Here is a 19,893-nt window from a genome sequence, read left to right as displayed (position 1 = left end):
CCCTTCTCCTTGTGCCCTCCATCTTTCCCAACATCAGGGTCTTTTCCAGGGAGTCTTCTCTTCTCATGAGATGGCCAAAGTATTGGAGCCTCAGCTTCAGGATCTGTCCTTCCAGTGAGCACTCAGGGCTGATTTCCTTCAGAATGGAAAGGTTTGAATTTCTTGCAGTCCATGGGACTCTCAAGAGTCTCCTCCAGCACCATAATTCAAAAGCATCAATTCTTCAGCGATCAGCCTTCTTTATGGTCCAGCTCTCACTTCCATACATCACTATTGGGAAAACCATAGCTTTAACTATACGGACCTTTGTCGGTAAGGTGATGTCTCTGCTTTTTAAGATGCTGTCTAGGTTTGTCATTGCTTTTCTCCCAAGAAGCAGGCGTCTTTTAATTTCGTGGCTGCTGTCACCATCTGCAGTGATCCTATTGAACATTATAATATGCCTAAATGAAGCATTGTACACCAATGAACTGATTTGTGTCTGCTATGCTCTCAAATCTTTGATTGTTATCACTGTTTATTCTTTACTCACTGCCCCACTGTGAAAAATTTGAACCCTGATTGGAGGACCCAATGAACATTGGTGCATCACCAAAAGAAAGCACTAACGTTGATTGCATCCCCTAATTAAAATTAACAGCAGTCAGCTTAGTTAGTAAGGTTAGCTCTTCTGGAAACAGTGTCAAGAAAGTGATCACCGGGGTTTATAATTTAAGCCTCTGTAGGAATGGATCAACAAGAATTTTTTTTTTAAGGCACCAGTGGAGACCTCTCTCATTGGCACCTGCTCAATAGGTGTAGCATGCAGGAATTCTAGCTGTATTCAGTTGCAAATGCAGGGAGGGAGGCCTTTGGAACAAAAACTAAGAAGAGGAGGAGGAAGAGGAAGATGAAGCTTGGGTCATTGAGTCTTGGGTGATCCATCCCATCCCTTGCCAACTGCTGATGGGTCGAGAAACAAATAAGGAACATCCAGCCTGCAATTAAATGTATTAAATGTTTTGACTTTCCAGATGTAACAATATAATAATTTTATTTTTATCTGCTTGAGGAGAAAGAAACTGAAAATACAAGATAAATTAAAATAAAAGTATTTGGTAAAATAAAAGACGGCCTTTTCCATTGCTGAAATATTATGCCCCTTGCCTTGCTTCAGAAAGTGTTAGTCTTGATATATTCAGCTTTGATTTATAATCTCAGCCACAGGACGGCAAGTGAGACAGGCATCTTATCTTTTCTAATGGTAGCATTTTCATAAATATTTCCCTTTAGGATCCTGCGAAATTGAATTTGTCTTGATAACCCTGTATTGTTCACCTAGACTTAATCTCCAGAGAGCGAGGAAAAATGAAAGCGAGCTTTAACAAAATATAATAATATCAATGCAAAACAATGGAATGAGGACAAAGATAAGAGCAAAAATAGGATACAATTTACTGTGCCATTTATTTTCCTTCGCTGTTATAAGATATTATTTTAATAATCTTGGAAGATATAATTACAAAATTGGAAATGGGCATGAGTTAAACAATGTCTTTTTCCCTTGACATTTGTTGATTTTAAAAAATCAATAGGAAATTTCCATCTCATACATAAATCCAGGAGACCTAATTCTTCAATGTTCTAGCAATGAAATGAATAGAACACAAAACCACATTCCCCATGAAAATCCTTCACAGCAGTGCATTCATAATACTGGATTTGGACCAAGGTGAGCCAGCTATACATTGTTATGAGTTTGCTGGTGCCAGAATCCCCTAAATTTGGATCCAGTAAGTGTTAGAGCCTAATCAAGACTTGTGTTTGTGAAAGTGGATAAAGGTAAAGGTAAAGGGGACACCTGGCCATTAGGTCCAGTCGTGGCCGACTCTGGGGTTGCGGTGCTCATCTCGCTTCACTGGCCGAGGGAGCTGGCTGCACTGGCGAACCAGAGCAGCGCACAGAAACGCCATTTACCTTCCCGCTGGAGTGGTACCTATTTATCTACTTGCACTTTGACGTGCTTTTGAACTGCTAGGTGGGCAGGAGCAGAGACCGAGCAACAGGAGCTCACCCCGTTGCGGGGATTCAAACCGCCGACCTTCTGATCGGCAGACTCCTAATCTCTGGACCCATCTTCCCATATTCAGGAGATCGCCTGGGAGATGGTCCATTAAGAAAACAAAGGAAAAGTGATGAGCCATTAAGAGAACAAAGTGAATGAAATGGACCATTAGGAACCAAAGGCTCTGAGCTAGATGGCAAAGGGTAGGATGCCTACCTCAACTCAGAGTCAGCTAGAAATCAAAGCCACCATTTGAAGTGCAGTGTAAGAGCTGGCTGTGCTGTGACTGAGAGGGGAAGGGGTTGCAGGCTGGTAATGCTATGAGTCCCTCCATGGTACACATTCTTCTGGAAAGCTCTACCTGAACAAGAATATTGAATACATGGAGTAGGCTTTGCTATGAAAAACGATCTTGTGACGCCCTTGTCAGAAGTCCCCACTGGCATTACTGAGCAACTTTCAACCCTTCAGATAAAACTCACCAAAAGCCAACAGGCTACTATTCTAAGTGCTTATGCACCAACACTGGATGCCGATGAAAACATTAAATAATTTTTTTGCTGCCAGCTGGATGCCATCCTATCAAAGACGACTAAGGAGGATAAAATTATCTTCCTGGGTGATTTTAATGCAAAAGTTGGGCTAGATTTCAATCTGTGGCTTGGAACTATTGGGAAACAAGCAATTGGCAACAGCAACCAGAACAGAATCTTACTTTTGACTATATGTGCAGCACACAATCTTGTTTTTAAAAACACACTCTTTTGACAAAAAATAATAATTTAAAATATCATGGAGGCACCCTCGGTTGAACCATTGGCACCTCTTAGACCATGTAATTGTCCAAGCTGAAGTTCGCTGTGATGTGCTCCTTACAAAAGCTATAATGAGTGCAGATGACTGCTGGACAGATCACTGATTAATATGTTCCATGATAGCTATCAAGATTATATCTCAATGCAGGCAAATCCAGCTCAGTGCTGTAACATTGGAAAGTGTTTTCCTACCTGGGCGGTTATCTTTCCACAATGATGTTGAAATCCAGCATCGCCTGAACTCTGCGAGTGCAGCTTTCTCCCAATTGAAGTGCAGAGTGTTTGAGGACTGGGATATTCACAGAGAAACAAAAATGCTTGTTTACAAAGCTATTGTGCTACCAACCTTGCTGTATGCTTGTGAAACATGGACCACTAATAAACGCCACCTCCAGCTTCTTGAAAGATTCCACCAACATTGTCTCTGAAAATTTTTACACATCACTTTGGAAGACAGGCAAAATAATGCCAGTGTACTGGAAGGAGCAAAGATTCTTCAACATCAACTTCGTTGGACTGGTCATGTTGTGCGGATGCCTGATTATCGTCTTCCCAAGCAACTACTCTATTCCAAACTTAAAAATGAAAAGCGTAATGCTGGTGGTCAACAAAAGAGGCTTATAACTCTCTCAAGGCAAATCTAAAAAAATGTAGTATAAACACTGACAATTGGGAAACACGTGCCTGCGAGTGCTCCAAGTGGAGAACAGCCTTTACCAAAGGTGTCATGGACTTTGAAGATGCTTGAACTCAGGGCGGAAGGGAGAAAAGCGCTAAGAGGAAGGCACACTTGGCAAACCCTCACCGCGATCAACTCCCACCTGGAAACCTATGTCCCCAATGTGGAAGGATGTGTGGATCCAGAACTGGCCTCCACAGTCACTTATGGACTCACTGTTAAGACTGTGTATGGAAGACAATCTTACTTGTCTACGAGTGATCGCCAAAGAAAGCAGAAGAAGGTAGGCTTAGGTTGTATATATGCGTAAATAAACCATATATCCTAAGGACACTACAGTCTCTGCTGTGCCTCATTTTCAGAAGGAAACACTGGCTCTGGGTGAGAGCTTGGAACCCCAGGAATCTTGCACCACTCAGAGATTGGGGTGGCTTTCAATAATAGTCTAGTATCACCAGAGATTCATGTGGCATACTTGCTGTGGACACTGCCCAATTACCCTGGCTGCACTCCTCACCCAAACAAAGCACAACTGAAAAGCCAGGAACAAATCTTGGCATCAGGGGAGGAGTGTAAAGTAAAGGTAAAGGTACCCCTGCCCGTACGGGCCAGTCTTGACAGACTCTAGGGTTGTGCGCTCATCTCACTCTATAGGCCGGGAGCCAGCGCTGTCCGCAGACACTTCCGGGTCATGTGGCCAGCGTGACAAGCTGCATCTGGTGAGCCAGTGCAGCACACGGAACGCCGTTTACCTTCCCGCTGGAGTGGTCCCTATTTATCTACTTGCACCCAGGGGTGCTTTCAAACTGCTAGGTTGGCAGGCGCTGGGACCGAACGACGGGAGCGCACCCCGCTGCGGGGATTCGAACCGCCGACCATGCGATCGGCAAGTCCTAGGCGCTGAGGTTTTACCCACAGCACCACCCGCGTCCCGGGGAGGAGTGTAGCAGGAGTGAATCAGAAGAGTATACAAGCTCATTCACAGTAAACCATGCCCTGCAGTTTATCAGGACATCTGAATATGGCCAGCTGGTGGCTTTAAGTAAAATGGGAATAATGGCAATATAGCTTAGAGGGCCAAGATGATGCCAGAGCAGTGGTTGTTATTTGTGTTTTTTCACGGTTACCTCGAAAGTCACACAAGTGAAATTGCTTTTAAGAATTCCAGCTGAGATTAGCTGGGGAGATTTTTTAAAAAAATCCAATTAGCAGATCAGAACCAGTTTCAGCTGTTTCTCCTTCGCAGACTCACCCTTCACACTTTGCAAAGAACATTGCAGTCTGCAAACAGTCTTACCATTTTCTTTGTGCAGATCTACAAACAGATTTGGAATTAGCCTGCCCAAACAACTTTAAAAGAAAAGGGACATCCCTTATAGAAAGCGTCTTCCTTCTCAGGGGCAGAGCATCTCTGAGTGTAGCAATGTGGAGAATTAAACAGCTTTTAAACAGAGGTGGATGAAATATCCTTTCCCGGGGTGTTAGCTCAGGTATGAACTTTTGCTACTGTCAGGAATAAACAAATGCTTGTGGAGTGAAAAGCAGACTTCCATTTGGATAAGGAGAGGGTTAAGAAACCAGCAACTTCACATGTAAATAGCTTTCAAAATCTCACAAATGTAAAATACAGGTGAGATTTGTGAAATAAGAAAGACAGACACAAGTGAGAGAGTAAAATAGATGGTTAACTTGTTATGAAGGTGAAGGAAAGAGTTGAGTGGATTTTCCACTGTGACCTTGGAAGTCACGAGTTAGCTGCGATTCCTGCTTTGTAGGAATCCAACTCTGCAATTCTGTGAGTGTGACTGGATTCAAGGACTCTGAGGGGAGCAAACTGTTCTCTCGGAATGGGGACTTCTGTCTCTCTTGAGAAACAAAAACGGATGACTGCCTTGTGTGGTCTGCCCGTTGGCAGACAGAGCCCACTGAAGCAGAATCCTACAGAAGTGTGTTGGCTGACTGCCTCCTGCCTCCGAGCACTTGGTCCAGCACCTGCACAACCTCACCTGCCTCCAAGGACAATGAGAAGTAGAGCTGGAGGCCATCAGCCTTTTGCTGGCACTGAGGTCTAATGGTACGTGATGTGTTCTAGGTCACTGTTATCACCTACTTATGGGCCCTCTCAAAGAACCCTGAAAGGGTTAGCTAGACAGAACTTATATTTGAGAAGTCAGGTCAACTCTACTTCAGCAAGGTATGTTCTTGGTGATTTGATCTTGAATAATGATACTTTCTACCGCTTTTCCTCAAACAGACGTTAAGTTAATGCACCTGTAATTTCCTGTATCCTTCCTGGAATACTTCTTTTTAAAACAATGGTACATCACCCACTTTTTGGTCCTCCACCATGGAGGCTGATTCTAGGGACATGTTACATATTTCTCCAAAAAGGCTAGCAATTTCAGATTTGAGTCCTTTAAGAACTCCAGTGTGGATGCCATCCATATCCAGCATTTGTTCATTTTCAACTTCAGTAAGGCCCATAACGGTAAAGGTGTCTATTCTTTAAACATGTAAGTATCTGCCATTGACAACCACCAAATCCTGATTGTTATGTACTGAAGTTCTCACCCTGGGCTAGCAGGGGGATACTGTAGATAGTTATGCAAATGAAGGATCAAAAGTGACGTTCAGTGATTGGATAGTTTATATGCAAATGAAGGATCGAAAGTGACATTCAGTGACTGGCTAGTTACAGAAAATGGTTACTGTTGCATTCTAGTGGAGCTCTATATAAGCAGACTGACTGAGCTCCTCAGTTCAGTTCTGTTCCAGCTTACAAATAAAGAGCTGCTTTGGAAGAATCGCTGTGTCGTCTGATATGTTCGTCCACAACTTAATACTGATAACCTCTGAGCATTTATTATTATTTTTTTGTAATTCCCTTCAACGCTTTTGTCATTTGTTGACTATAAACACAATCCATCGCAACGTTCTTCTCTTTCAGACATCCATCAAGATCGTTGCACAAAGAGATGTGTTCTCGCTTTGCCCTATTTCTTCCCATGGGCTGCTGCTCAGGAGAATATCTTTGTGAATTGTGCCTCACATAGGCAGACATATCTATTATGTCTAACAAATGATACACAAGTTATAATTAAGAAAAAAACAAAGGGAAGCTGTCTGTTTATACAGGACACAGTGATGTATAATGCAAAGCAATTAAACATACATAACCATAATAACAAGTCTGCATTCAGCAGTGCTGTTGACAAATTTCTGTATTTTTGTGTGTACAATGATAGACCCATGATTTTTCCATTGGATTTGCACTTCCTTTCATGTTTGTGCGACTTTTCTTTGAACCGATGATTAAAACTACAACCATTTCTTTTTTCTTTCAACCCAATAACAGCATTCAATTAACTCTTCATGGATTTATCTGACACGCCTAAGAAGAGTGTTTTCAGCATTTAAAATGTATGGCCAGGCCATTAAATGGTGAAATAAGTAATGTTTTAATGAATGATTTGTAATTATTTTTAAATTAAAGGTTTCTCATCAATATTCCTCAAATCCCCGTGGAGGTTAAGTAGCACATAGATCTTGTTAAGCACTCAAATTGAGCCAGACTTTATTTAAGTAGTACGAACTCTAAATAATGGCATGTGTCAATAACTGGACCACATTTAGCAAGTAGCACTTAAGCAAAAAACTTGATTTTGTCCGTGTCCGTGTTTGTTAAAGCAGGTTCAGTAGAAGAGGTTGCATTATTTTTCTGTTGCGATTATGGGGGTGTCAGGTTGGGTTTGTAGCTGCAGACGAAGGGTAGCTTCTTTTTGCAATCAGAGCCGTCCCAGTTACCCTGGCCTGGAAGAAAAGCAAGTAGTGAATAAAAACAAAATAAAATCCAAGAATTCATTAGAAAAATATTATCTTCTCATAAAAAATGCCAAGCACCTTGTAAGTTTATTCAATTAAGCTTGTCTATATAGCACTAGACAAAACCTTAATTGAATAAACTTACAAGGTTATATGTATTAAACCCATTCAGTTTATGAAAACTTGAAAATACCCTCTGGGGAGGAGAGAGGAAAAATAGCCACATGATAGGCAAAATGATCAACCATTGAGGGTTGAATTCTGCTCCCTTCACTGCAAACAGGAATCAATTGTTTCGCCTGAGTTTTATGCTTAAGAGAAGATTGTACATCTGCCACAAAATGGGTGAGTGATTTTCTTTGGGCAGCTCATTACTCACTTTATATGCATCTGGTACCCTTACTATTTCAGGGGGACAGGAGATGTTACAGTTTTAGTGTGGTAGAGGTGGTTTGGGCACACTAAAATGCATTTGTTTTCAGGGCAAGAAATGTATGCTCAAATTACTTCCACCACACACAGAATGATATGGCCATCATAAAAGCCCTTTTGCTAAAGCATAAAGAACAGAATAATATGACCACTCTTCTGGAATTTCTCCCCGATGAAGTTGTGTGCTCCAAGCCTTTCTGGAGCACCAGTTATGTCCTCAATAGGTTTGCCAAACTACTTTTAAAAGTTCCAAGCACCATAAGAGCCTGGAGAATGTAAACTTTGCATTTGAACGTAAACTTTGCAATTAGGGTTTTGACTGAAAATGCACCTAAGGTGGATTGCACCCAAGGAGAATATGGATATTCATCCTGAAATAAAATATTGAGTGATTTCAAGGAAAGTCAAAACAGGTTTGCTAACGCTTGCCAAATTTCTCAAGACATGGCAGCCACCAAATTTTCTACAGTGAAACTGAAGATGAATGTAGATGTTATCCCAAAATGAAATCCCTGGACAACCAACTGCTGCAATGTTGTTCGGCTGGGCATTTAACTCTGATTTGAACTAGTTTGATAAAAATAATGCCTAATCTGAGGAGGGTGGGAGTGAATCAGCTCTAAACTTCCTTTTTAGGGAGCTCACTCCATTCTGCAATGGAACTTTGATGCAAATTGCACTCAATGATGTCCTAAAATTAACATCAGCCTGCTGTATCCAGTGGCATTTCAATGGCACAAAGCAAACAAAACACAACCAACATGTAAAGTGTTAAATATCACTTTAGCTTAAAGCATGAATTGCCGGGAAAGTGACCAGAGGAGTATTTAATACTTAGAACTTTGAAAAGTGGAGAAAACCTATCTTTCAGGGATGAACTAAACAAAATAATATATCATATTTGTGGATTACAGTGTACCTCCTAGATTTATCTTTAAGCAGATGCGACTGTGCAGAATACTGTTAATTGCTTCCCCAAAAACATGAAGAATTGAGCTCAGTGGACGCTGAAGGAAATTTGCCCCGGAGCCATCCGTCCATTCTAGCGAAGACCCCTGCAGAATAAGCAAACAGGAATTGAATGAAGACCATCACACCAACTGGTAAACTGTTTAGGAATTTCCATTTTCAAGCACGACTGAAACGGAATGAGTGAGAGGCATTTTCTTTTCTTTTTTATAATAATATTTATTAACATTTCAAGAAATTACAAACATAAGAAAAAGAAATAATAAAACAAAAAATCACAAAAAACTGAAAAATAAAAAATTAAAAACAAATCAATTTTTCCATAGCTTATCTTTCATTTACTTGTTTCCTTGACTTCCTCACACCTCCCTTTTTTGTATTCTAGTTCAATTAGTTAATTCAGCAAATCCTTTCCATCTTTGTTTTTATCTTAATCATTTATCTTAATATGTTGTGACTTTACATTCTCACCTGTTAACAACCATTTTTACATACGCCTTTATAACATTACTGCTAAAACCACATAACTTCATTCCAGCATCCTTCTAACATTCCTTAATTTTGCAATGTTTCTGTAGATAGTCTTTAAACTTCTTCCAACCTTCTTCTACCGATTCTTCTCCCAGGTCTCGGATTCTGCCAGTCATTTCCGCCAATTCCATGTAATCCATCACCTTCATCTGCCATTCTTCCTTGGTGGGTAAATCTTGTGTCTTCCAATACTTTGCGATGAGTATTCTTGCTGCTGCTGCAGCGTACATAAAGAAAGTTCTGTCCTTCTTTAGCACCAATTGGCCGACCATGCCCAGGAGAAAGGCCTCTGGTTTCTTCAAAAAGGTATATTTAAATACCTTCTTCATTTCATTATAGATCATCTCCCAGAAAGCCTTAATCCTTGGGCACGTCCACCAAAGGTGAAAGAATGTACCATCAATCTCTTTACATTTCCAACATTTGTTATCAGGCAAATGATATATTTTTGCAAGCTTGACTGTTGTCATGTACCACCTGTATATCATTTTCATAATATTCTCTCTTAAGGCATTACATGCCGTAAATTTCATACCTGTGGTCCATAACTGTTCCCAGTCAGCCAACATGATGTTATGTCCAACATCTTGTGCCCATTTAATCATAGCAGATTTCACCGTTTCATCCTGAGTGTTCCATTTCAACAGCAGGTTATACATTCTTGATAAAATCTTAGTTTTGGAATTTAACAGTTCTGTTTCCAATTTTGATTTTTCCACCTGGAAGCCAATTTTCTTGTCCAAATTGTAAGCCTCCATTATCTGATAATAATGAAGCCAATCTCGCACTTTGTCTTTTAGTTTCTCGAAGCTCTGCAATTTCAATTTGTCTCCCTCTTGTTCCAAAATTTCCCAATATTTCGGCCATTTGGTCTCCATATTGAGCTTTTTCTGAGCCTTCGCTTCCATCGGTGACAAGAGTGAGAGGCGTTTTCAAAGGGATGCGCACAAAAGTCTCTTGCATGAAGCAGGGTTTCCATACTTTAAAAGGGCATGAATAATGTGCGGTGCGTAATTTATCAGATGGATTCTCTGCAAACAGATCAAGATTTTATGGAATCTGCCACTCAGCATTGTTCGGTGAGCACAGTTTATTCCAAGAATCTAAACCAAACCTTTTAATTAGATGTCACCTAAAGCTCTGCTCCATTATTAACCATGTTAGACAGGCTTCTCTGTCAAATATTAATGGCAACTATGACTTTTAATTCTGAACGTGCTATTTCGTTAGCTGAAAACATGAGCACTGAAGCGTGGGAGCATGTTTCAAAGCCTGGTTGGCACACTCAAGCAGAGCTGCATTCTGCACCATAGAGGAGTTGGCACATACAGTGGCGGAGCTTCATGCTCGGACACCGGGGGGTGGAGAGCAGGCGGGCGTGGGGCTGGCGCATGCCCTGGGGGCATGGTGTGCCGCCCGTAGGGGCTTGGTGCCCACCACGGGCAGGGGGACAGCCGTGATGGCACCCCCCAGGATTGCGCTGCAGTGCGCTCCCCCGCATGCCTCTTCCTCCGCCAGTGGGCACACACTTTCCTTGCTGCAGGGCTGCAGAGGTTGATCTGATCAGCACCCCAGATCATTAGCTCCAGAACCCACTGCAGCCCAAGCTGGACAAGAGGGTGAGGCTGCCTACCTGTCAATCACCTGATGTCACTACAGTGCCATAGCTACGGGGTGTGTGTGTGGCTAGCCAGGTTCTTTGCCCCGGGTGAAGCCTCCAGAGGAGTGCCTTTGAGGTTTCCAGTCCCTTTGCATGTGTATGCAAATGTGTGGGGTGTGTGTGTGTGTATGTGCCAAACTGCCTCTTTGACCCTGGTGAAATAAAGCCCAGTTTCACTCCTGGTCACTGTTACACCATGTGGTAATTTTTGTCCACATGATTTGAAATTGGATTGTAAAGTAGAGGCACAGCCTGCAAAGCAGCAGCGATCAGCTGGTTGCTGTGTCTTGCAGAGTGCTCAGCAAAGGGCTCCACAAGACCCAGCAGCCTTGAATTGTACTTTGTCCTATTTGGGCTGTGTTATTTCCTGAGCTGAATCCTGGAACAATAGGATCCAGAATGCAGCAGTCTGATTGGTCCGCAGGAGCCACCCAATCCAGCTCCAGGTGGAAGTGAATCAGCGACCTGACTGGCCTGCAGGAGCAGCCAATCAGGCTCCTGAATGAAGTGAATCAGCAACCTGATTGGCTTGCAAGAGCAGCCTGGAATTAGCCAATCACGCGGGGCCCATTGTGTAAATAATGTATATATAGCTAGACGTTTTGGGGAAAGTTTCATTCACTGCTCCTACCAGCTGAATAAAGAGCATGAAATTCACACTCTGAGTATATTTCAGGCTGAGCCAGCTCTTTACCTGCCCCACACCTGGCCTGTGGTGTAGGGAAGGGGGAAATGACTTGGCAAGGCAATGTGTGGTGTGCACACTGTGTCTGTGCCCAAATTCGCATCGTCCTGCCCCTCATTTTGAGGGGGAACCACCTATAGAACAGGGGTGATGAAGTACTTAGAGATCAATCAGAACACGGAAAGGATTGACAGCTCTTTCTTAATTAGCCACACTTTCGTTTGCCCAACTGCTTTCCCTTGGGAAAACTGTGGTTGAGCTGAGCGCTGAATCAGAGCAAACGGCAACTAGGTTTTCTGTGGGTTGCTGTTTGTTCCAATTTATCGCTAAACAAAGGCAAACCACTTGAACCCGTGTTTAGAAAGCATGGGACCAACAGAAATGTGAACAAGCCCTCAGGCTTAGAGCACTGGGAATAGTTCTGGGCTGAGGAGTTAGAATCGTAAAAACTGTGTCTGCAAAACATTTAAGTGCCATGTTTTGCTTTGGTAATGCAACTGTGCCGTATACAGTGGTACCTTGGGTTACAGATGCTTCAGGTTACAGACTCTGCTAACCCAGAAATAGTACCCTGGGTTAAGAACTTTGCTTCAGGATGAGAACAGAAATCATGTGGAAAAAGTTTAAAGACTATTTAAAAGACTGGAAAAAGTTTAAAGACTATTTACAGAAATACTGTAGAATTAATGAATGTTAGAAAAATGTGGAAATGAAGTTATATGGATTTAGTAGAAATGCTATAAGGAACTAAATATAAATAGATTATTAGAGTATTAAAGGAAAAAATAAGGTTAGAATATGTTAAGATAATTATAGGATAGAAAACAGAGGAAGATGGAAAGGAATTGCTGAAACAATTAACAGAAGTGGAATACAAAAAGGGAGGTGTGAGGAGGTCGTTGAAATAAGTGAATGAAAGACAAGATATTGAAATTGTTTGATGTGTTTTAAATTGTTTTTATTTTGTTTTGTTAGTTTAATGTGTTAGTGTTATGTAGTGTTTTTATGTTATGTTATGTAGTGTTTTTGTATTGCATTGTATTGTTTATTTTGTTTTGTAGTGTTTAAATTGTTGGAAAAGTAATAAATATTATTTTTTTTTAAAAAAGAGAACAGAAATCATGTGGCGGCAGCGCGGCACCAGCGGGAGGCCCCACTAGCTAAAGTGGTACCTCAGGTTAAGAACAATTTCAGGTTAAGAACAGACCTCTGGAACGAATTAAGTTCTTAACCAGAGGTACCACTGTATTTTTTCTTCTCTTCAGAGTGGTGTGGAGTTACCATTTTTAGTGCTGTGCTAGTTGGACTTGCCTTTTTGTGGCTTCCTCCTGTCCAGAACTGGGCCGTCTGTTGTCCGTGGTAAGTCGCCAGACTTACAAGGAAGTCATTGTGTTCTGCGCTTGAGACGCTAGTCAGATGTCCACCTGTGACTTTGCGCTGGCAAGTTCTCTGGAAAGTAAATTGGAAGGCAACTGAAGAAGGTGAGAAAATGCCTCAGGAAATGCTACAGTCGTATTTTGTATCGCAGAATCAGCATGAGGATCTCTGGGCAAATGACCACCATTTTATGCAACAGGGGCGAAACAATATGGAAGCAGTGAGTCACAGAGACACAAACGACCCCTTACAGGAGACTGAGTGGGCCACTTTTATGCCAACCAGTGGTACCATTAGGGGACACAGGTCCAGGGCCTAACATGAAGGGTGGGGTGGATGACAGCACCCCGTCAGCAGCAGTCACTGCAAAATCTTTCCTTTGTGTCTCCTTTCCTTTTTACTAAGCAGATAGGTAAAGGGACCCCTGACCATTAGGTCCAGTCGTGGCCGACTCTGGGGTTGCGGCGCTCATCTCGCTTTATTGGCCGAAGGAGCCGGCGTACAGCTTCCAGGTCATGTGGCCAGCATGACTAAGCCACTTCTGGTGAACCAGAGCAGCGCACGGAAACGTCGTTTACCTTCCCACCTATTTATCTACTTGCACTTTGACGTGCTTTTGAACTGCTAGGTGGCAGGAGCAGGGACTGAGCAATGGGAGCTCACCCCGTCACGGGGATTCGAACCGCCAACCTTCTGATCGGCAAGTCCTAGGCTCTGTGGTTTAACGCACATCGCCACCCGCGTCCCTACTAAGCAGATACACTGCTGCAAACTGAAGCTCCCGACAGTCGCGGCCGCCATCTTCCTTTCCTCAGAGTGTTTTGCCTCTGGACTCTGGGAAAGAAAGATACTTTGGCAGATGGGAAGGACTGCCCCTGTGGCCTTTGCCCACTCATTATGGAGATGTCGTACTGGGGGAGAGGGAGAAAGGGTTAATAGGCTGACCAATAAGAAAGCCCAGGGGCGGAGCCTAACAGTATTTAAGGCTCAACACAGGGGTTTTGGCAGTTAGCTTGGTTGGTTTCTTGTGGGTGGGAGGCATAGGAGTCAGAATGAGTTAGAGACAGAGGGGAGATGGAGAGAGTGAATCAGATTACAGTGTTTCAAAGTATTTAAAACTTGTTTGCATTCACAATAAACTGGAATCTTTGTTAATACGTTACAACCTGACCGAGTCTGAATATATTACCGGGGAAACCTGGTTGGTGGCAGTGGAAGAGATAAGCCGTGGTGGTGCAGGGTCAATAGTCTGTGGAACGACCGGGGGCTCTGTGCGAACGCCACAGGCAGGTCCATACGGGAGAAGACAGTCCCTAAGATAACCTGGTCCCAAACCATTTGTGGCTTTAAAGGTAAAAACCAAAGCCTCAAATTTTACCTAGGTACAAACTGAAAGCCAATGAAGATGCATAGGATCTGAAGATCCAGTTACAGATAGACAGATAAACAGATAGACAAAGACATTGGATTCTTATCTCATTATACATGACAAAGCCATTTTTCACCTTCTCACCCCTTGCTTTTTCCTGTAAGACCTATTGCAGTCGTTAAGAGTCGTCAACAGGCTCATCACAGCTATCTGCCAATCACCCATTCCCACCACCCTTCTGAGTAATACCCCTCCCCACCTTCTCACTATATAGAAGGATCTGGCAACTTCTGTTTCAGTGTATCTGAAGAAGTGTGCATGCACACGAAAGCTCATACCAAGAACTAACTTAGTTGGTCTTTAAGGTGCTACTGGAAGGAAAAAAATTGTTTTTTGTTTTGTAGGATCTGAAGAGAGATGTTCACCAAGGTGGATCCTGGTTAATTTCTGAGAAGCATCCTCTTTTTAAGTTAGATATGACTGTTTTGCATGTTTTAATCATTACATACACTCTGAATTTAGTAGCACCATGGCGACTGTTTCCAGTTGATTCAAGAACATTTACATCTCACAGCAGGTCCTGGGTGCTACTTAAAATTAACTCGAACGCCACAGCCCCCTTTCCCTTTTTCATGTGCATTTTTTGTAAAAATGCTTGAAGAACAAAACAAAGTAGAGACTTGCTTCTTTTCTGCAACCTAGGAAGGGAGGAGCGTAACAGGGACTTGCAGGGCAGCAGGAGTTTTATGCAGCACAAAGTCTAAGCAAGGAAGGAAATGATCAGGTTTAAGGTGCTGGTTTTAACCTTTAAAGCCCTATACGGCCTAGGACCCTTGAACCTACGGGACCGCCTCTCCTGGTATGTCCCACAGAGGAACTTATGGTCTTCAAAGAAAAACATCTTGAAGGTCCCAGGCCACAGGGAGGTTAGGCTGGCCTCAACTAGAGCCAGGGCTTTTTTGGCTGTGGCTCCAGTCTGGTGGAACGCTCTGTCACAAGAGACTAGGGTCCTGTGGGACTTGACATCTTTCCGCAGGGCCTGCAAGACAAAGCTGTTCCACCAGGCCTTTGGCCAGGGCACAGCCTGACTCCCTCCTTTGGCAATCTTCACAGAACTCTAGCCCAATGGTTGCCATCAATTTGATTTGAATTAATTTTATAATGAAATGATTTTAGAATGTTGTATTATTTTATTGTTGTTAGCTGCCCTGAGCCTGGCTTCGGCTGGGGAGGGCGGGATATAAATAAAATTTATTATTATTTATTAAAGATGAGCCCCCAAGAAAATCTTCATTTTGAAGATGCCCCTACCTCAGCTTCTTCCCATGTCTCTCGTTTCTGAACAAACATGTAGCACTGGCCCAGGTAACTTATCCAGCCATCAAGGCAGCCACCTTGGCAAAACAATTCTGGCTCGACCACAGAGGAGTCACGGGATACTGGGACCTCATTGTCTACGGAAGGAGGCTTGTTCCAATCAAAAACGTTCCCCAGCAAGAACCGGCGTTCGCGGGACTTGACCTCCGGAAGCCCATTGCCTGGAAAAAAAAGTATGAAATTAGACACCCCATGAGAAACACCCCCAATCATATTTAAATAAAAGATGAAGACCCTAAATAGGGTGGAAATTGAAGAGTTGGCAAGGCTATTCCTCTGAAGCACTTTCGAAATGGGTCAGTCAGGTTTTATTCCTTGCAAAGCGGACACGTTAACAACAAGTTTTATAGTCTTCCTATATAGTATTCCTAAGGGACGCGGGTGGCGCTGTGGGTTAAACCACAGAGCCTAGGACTTGCTGATCAGAAGGTCAGCGGTTCAAATCCCTGTGACGGGGTGAGCTCCCGGGGTTGCTTGGTCCGAGCTCCTGCCCACCTAGCAGTTCAAAAGCACGCCAAAAAGTGCAAGTAAATAAACAGGTACCGCTCTGGCGGGAAGGTATACGGTGTTTCCGTGCGCTGCTCTGGTTCGCCAGAAGCGGCTTAGTCATGCTGGCCACATGACCCAGAAGCTGTACGCCGACTCCCTCGGCCAATAAAGTGAGATGAGCGCCGCAACCCCAGAGTCGGTCACAACTGGACCTAATGGTCAGGAGTCCCTTTACCCTTTACCTTATATTATCTTACTAAATATATTGTTATGAGGATTTTTTTTTTGGAGGGGTGGTAGATCCCCCATAAGCTCTACATTCAGCGAAGTGTTAGAATTTGAGCTAACTCAAACTCACGAATTTAGCAAGGGCCAGCCTGGCAATGACTTGCTGGGGATGGATCACTGAAGAAGCAAAAGGCTGATTATAGCTTTTGGGGTAGGATTGCCCTTGGCCGGATGTAAGCAACAGGAAGAAAAAGTGTCTTACAGTGGGCCTGAGAAACAGGTGTTCTGCCAGGACACTGAGGTCCAGTGCCAAGGGCCTTCTGGCAGTTCCCTCACTGCGAGAAGCCAAGTTACAGGGAACCAGGCAGAGGGCCTTCTCGGTAGTGCCATCTGCCCTGTGGAACGCCCTCCCACCAGACGTCAAAGGAAGAAACAACTACCAGACTTTTAGGAGACATTTGAAGGCAGCCCTCTTTAGGGAAGCTTTTAATATCTGAAGGATTATTGTGTTTTAATATATTGTTGGAAGCCGCCCAGAGTGGCTGGGGAAACCCAGCCAGATGGGAGAGGTATAAATAACAAATTATTATTATTATTATTAACCTCATGTGGAGATGGAAGGGAAGCAACTATGATGGCTGGCTGGAGCAGGCTGTGACAGAGAGACAGGGGCGTGGCTCTTAAGATGCCTGGGAATCCAATGTTGTGCTGCTGGAGAAGACAAGCCGTTCTGGAGATGTAAATGCTTTGAACTCTCTCTATAAACTCAGATGTGTGAGTAAACCATCATTCTTAAAGGTACCAGTTCTCCGCTGTGCCTCATTTTCCCCCAAGGAAACACGAACCCTGGTTAAGTGCCAAGACACCCAGACTCCTGCTACTGCTTGGCAGAGATTTGGGTGGCCTGGAACAATATTGAGGTGAATGCAAAATTTTCCTTAGAGGCTGCTTGTATCCAATCAACATCCGGTCAATCCTAGTACAGTGGTACCTCAGGCTGCATACGCTTCAGGTTACAAACTCCGCTAACCCAGAAATAGTGCTTCAGCTTAAGAACTTTGCTTCAGGATGAGAACAGAAATCGGGCTCTGGCGGCGCGGCGGCAGCAGGAGGCCCCATTAGCTAAAGTGATGCTTCAGGTTAAGAACAGTTTCAGGTTAAGAACGGACCTCTGGAACGAATTAAGTACTTAACCTGAGGTACCACTGTACTTCATCATAACAGCCACTTACCAGGGCATAACCCCAAACCTTACTCCCAGATACTCTCCACTGCCAGAGCAGTGAGGAATATTTGGGCGCAACATACTACAGTTCTGTTTCCTTTTGTAGTACTTTCGTTCATTTACATATGCAGAAGTGGGTCGTAAGCATAGTTTCATAGTTCAGTCTACTTCAGTAGACCCTGCTTCCTCCATTAGGGAGAAACATGGTTCCTTCTTCATTCCCTGGGAATCCTACAGCTCTGGCCTTTGTCTCAACTGCAGACTTAGCTCTCCACCCCGCCTGCTGGGCTCCAGGGAAGACGAAAGGATGAGTGCAACTTCCTGCCCTTTCCCCAGGTTATCAGCCAATGACCTTCAGTTAACACAGGAGCATGTCCCGGCAAAGATTTTGTCTAAAAGGGATGTGCAAATCAAACCACTTAGTCCACGTTCTAAAAGTATCTAGTTGCTCCCAGTGTGGGAATATAGCAAAAAGTCATGGTGATGTATCAGGAGATGAGTTCACATCAAGATCACGAGGCACTTTAATCTCACCTTCAGATACAGGGAGAAGCAGCACTCCTAGGTAGAGCATCAAAACTGAATGTGGCTTCATTGCCAGGTGGTAGCAGAACTTTCACCTACAGTGAAGGAAAGACTGTTTGCGTGAACACCTGTTTTCATGTATGAAGATCAAAATTCCAATCTTCTTCCACTTTAACAGGTACCTGAAATTGAACTCAAACCATTTGAAGCTCTCACATTAATTTAATTAGTTGATTAATTAATTGAGAAGACATGTGCAACTCAGACATGACATGAATTTCCCAAACTGCAGATTGTGAGCTAAATTTTCAGTAAAGTGGCAGTCTTGCCTAAAGCCTGATGATAAAGCAGATAAAAAAATGGATTACTGATCCATCACTGTGTGTGTGAGAGAGAGAGGGAGCAGGAGAGGGAATGCACAAAGTTGCAGAACATGTTCAGTGATTGGAGCACTAAATATGCCATGTCGTATCTTCTGTTACATAGGAGAACTGTGGGATGGAAGGACCTGTCAATTTTGGTTTTCTCAGTTTCTCATTTTGCAATCTTTTTTAAAAAAATCATTTTTATTGGTTTTACAAATACAAAGTACAAATAAACAGAGAATAAAAAAATGTATCTATATAGAGAGATTCTCTGGATCTCAGGACTTCCCCCTATCTCCTCCATGGTGTCTCGTTTTAAACATCTACTACTGCATATTCATCCATACTCCAATTTTTATATCAAACCATATTATCCATGGTAATTTTTACACTGCAAGTGAAATCAAAATCCTGCTTTTGTTTCCATCTGCTTACAGTGGTCTCCTAAGTAACTTACAAATTTCCCCCATTCATTTATAAAGTTTTTGTCCTCTCTCACTTTGCAAATCTTAAATGCAGTTCTCCAGATTTTGCAGCAATTCACGATTTAGAAAACAACAACCTTTGCAGAACTTCGTCAGCCTTTTATTACAAATTTATCCTAATAAACACCGTTTCGACTAATGTACAAATTTTTGCAAGCAATTTATCCTAACATAATATTATTTAATATTAGTTATTATGTTGTTTTCACCAGTAAAAGCATGTTTAAGTGCTCTCTCCCTTAACATTTGCACTTATGTAAACACTGGTTGTGAGTTGCACGACAAAATTCACATAACTGCGAATTGTGAAGGATAGCTGCGTTTCACTTTTCATATTGTTTTGGAAAGTTCAGATTTAATAGATTCAAATTCAAAGGAGACCTGAATCAAATCTCTCCTCCATTCCTTGATATGGGTGGTGACGCCATAAAGAGGAATATTTGTATGCCACCTTGGAAGTTATTTCACAAGTTTGAAATAAATATATGCATTTTAATGAAATGTCTATTTAGAGAAATACCTGTTTTGCAGATTGTTCCCTTTTCTTCCCTTCTTTTAACACTAGTAATGGGCAGCAGCAGTTTTAAGTAGTATTTATCCAACTTTTGGATGACTGGAGCTTTTTCCTTTGCACAAGAAGGCTAATAGTGCATGTCTTTATTTTTATATATACTCTCCTCCTTAAGCAAAGGAGGGTGGGGGCTTGCTTTTGACGCCACTGTTAGTTTAATTGATGATCCCTAACACCTTTCACAAACACATACTTGAATCTTATTCATCCATGGAGTATGAACACAGAGAATAGACCTACTGTAC

The 19,893-nt window shown here is 42.7% G+C and overlaps 2 protein-coding genes across 4 annotated transcripts in view; one reads left to right on the top strand and one right to left on the bottom strand.

Annotated features, from left to right (window-relative positions):
- The window catches only part of DGKH (diacylglycerol kinase eta), a 764,231-nt gene that overhangs the window by 257,620 nt on the left and 486,718 nt on the right, over positions 1–19,893 (top strand). The gene's annotated exons all lie outside the window — the stretch shown is intronic.
- On the bottom strand, positions 6,973–19,705 carry LOC310767600 (snaclec bitiscetin subunit beta-like). The gene is made up of 6 exons (XM_083624800.1): positions 19,598–19,705; positions 18,237–18,322; positions 15,695–15,921; positions 12,949–13,086; positions 8,712–8,847; positions 6,973–7,348 (listed from the first exon to the last, which is right to left on the bottom strand). The coding sequence occupies exons 2-6, from the start codon at positions 18,295–18,297 to the stop codon at positions 7,266–7,268; spliced, it is 645 nt and encodes a 214-aa protein (XP_083480926.1). The 5' UTR covers positions 18,298–18,322; positions 19,598–19,705; the 3' UTR covers positions 6,973–7,265.

The sequence above is a fragment of the Podarcis filfolensis genome, assembly GCF_964270895.1.
Source record: "Podarcis filfolensis genome assembly, chromosome: 7".
In the NCBI taxonomy this organism is placed as follows: domain Eukaryota; kingdom Metazoa; phylum Chordata; class Lepidosauria; order Squamata; family Lacertidae; genus Podarcis; species Podarcis filfolensis.
The sequence above is the reverse complement of the archived record's forward strand: the minus strand, read 5'-3'. Positions and strand labels throughout refer to the sequence as shown.

What these genes read in the sequence shown, in the direction of transcription:
- LOC310767600 (XM_083624800.1), bottom strand. Translation starts at nt 18,297, where the DNA reads ATGAAGCCACATTCAGTTTTGATGCTCTACCTAGGAGTGCTGCTTCTC. An exon ending in CAGGAGGAAGCCACAAAAAG is followed by an intron (nt 8,848 to 12,948) that starts GCAAGTCCAACT and finishes CTTATTCTGCAG; the next exon opens with GGGTCTTCGCTAGAATGGAC. An exon ending in CTTAAAGATAAATCTAGGAG is followed by an intron (nt 7,349 to 8,711) that starts GTACACTGTAAT and finishes CTTTTCTTCCAG; the next exon opens with GCCAGGGTAACTGGGACGGC.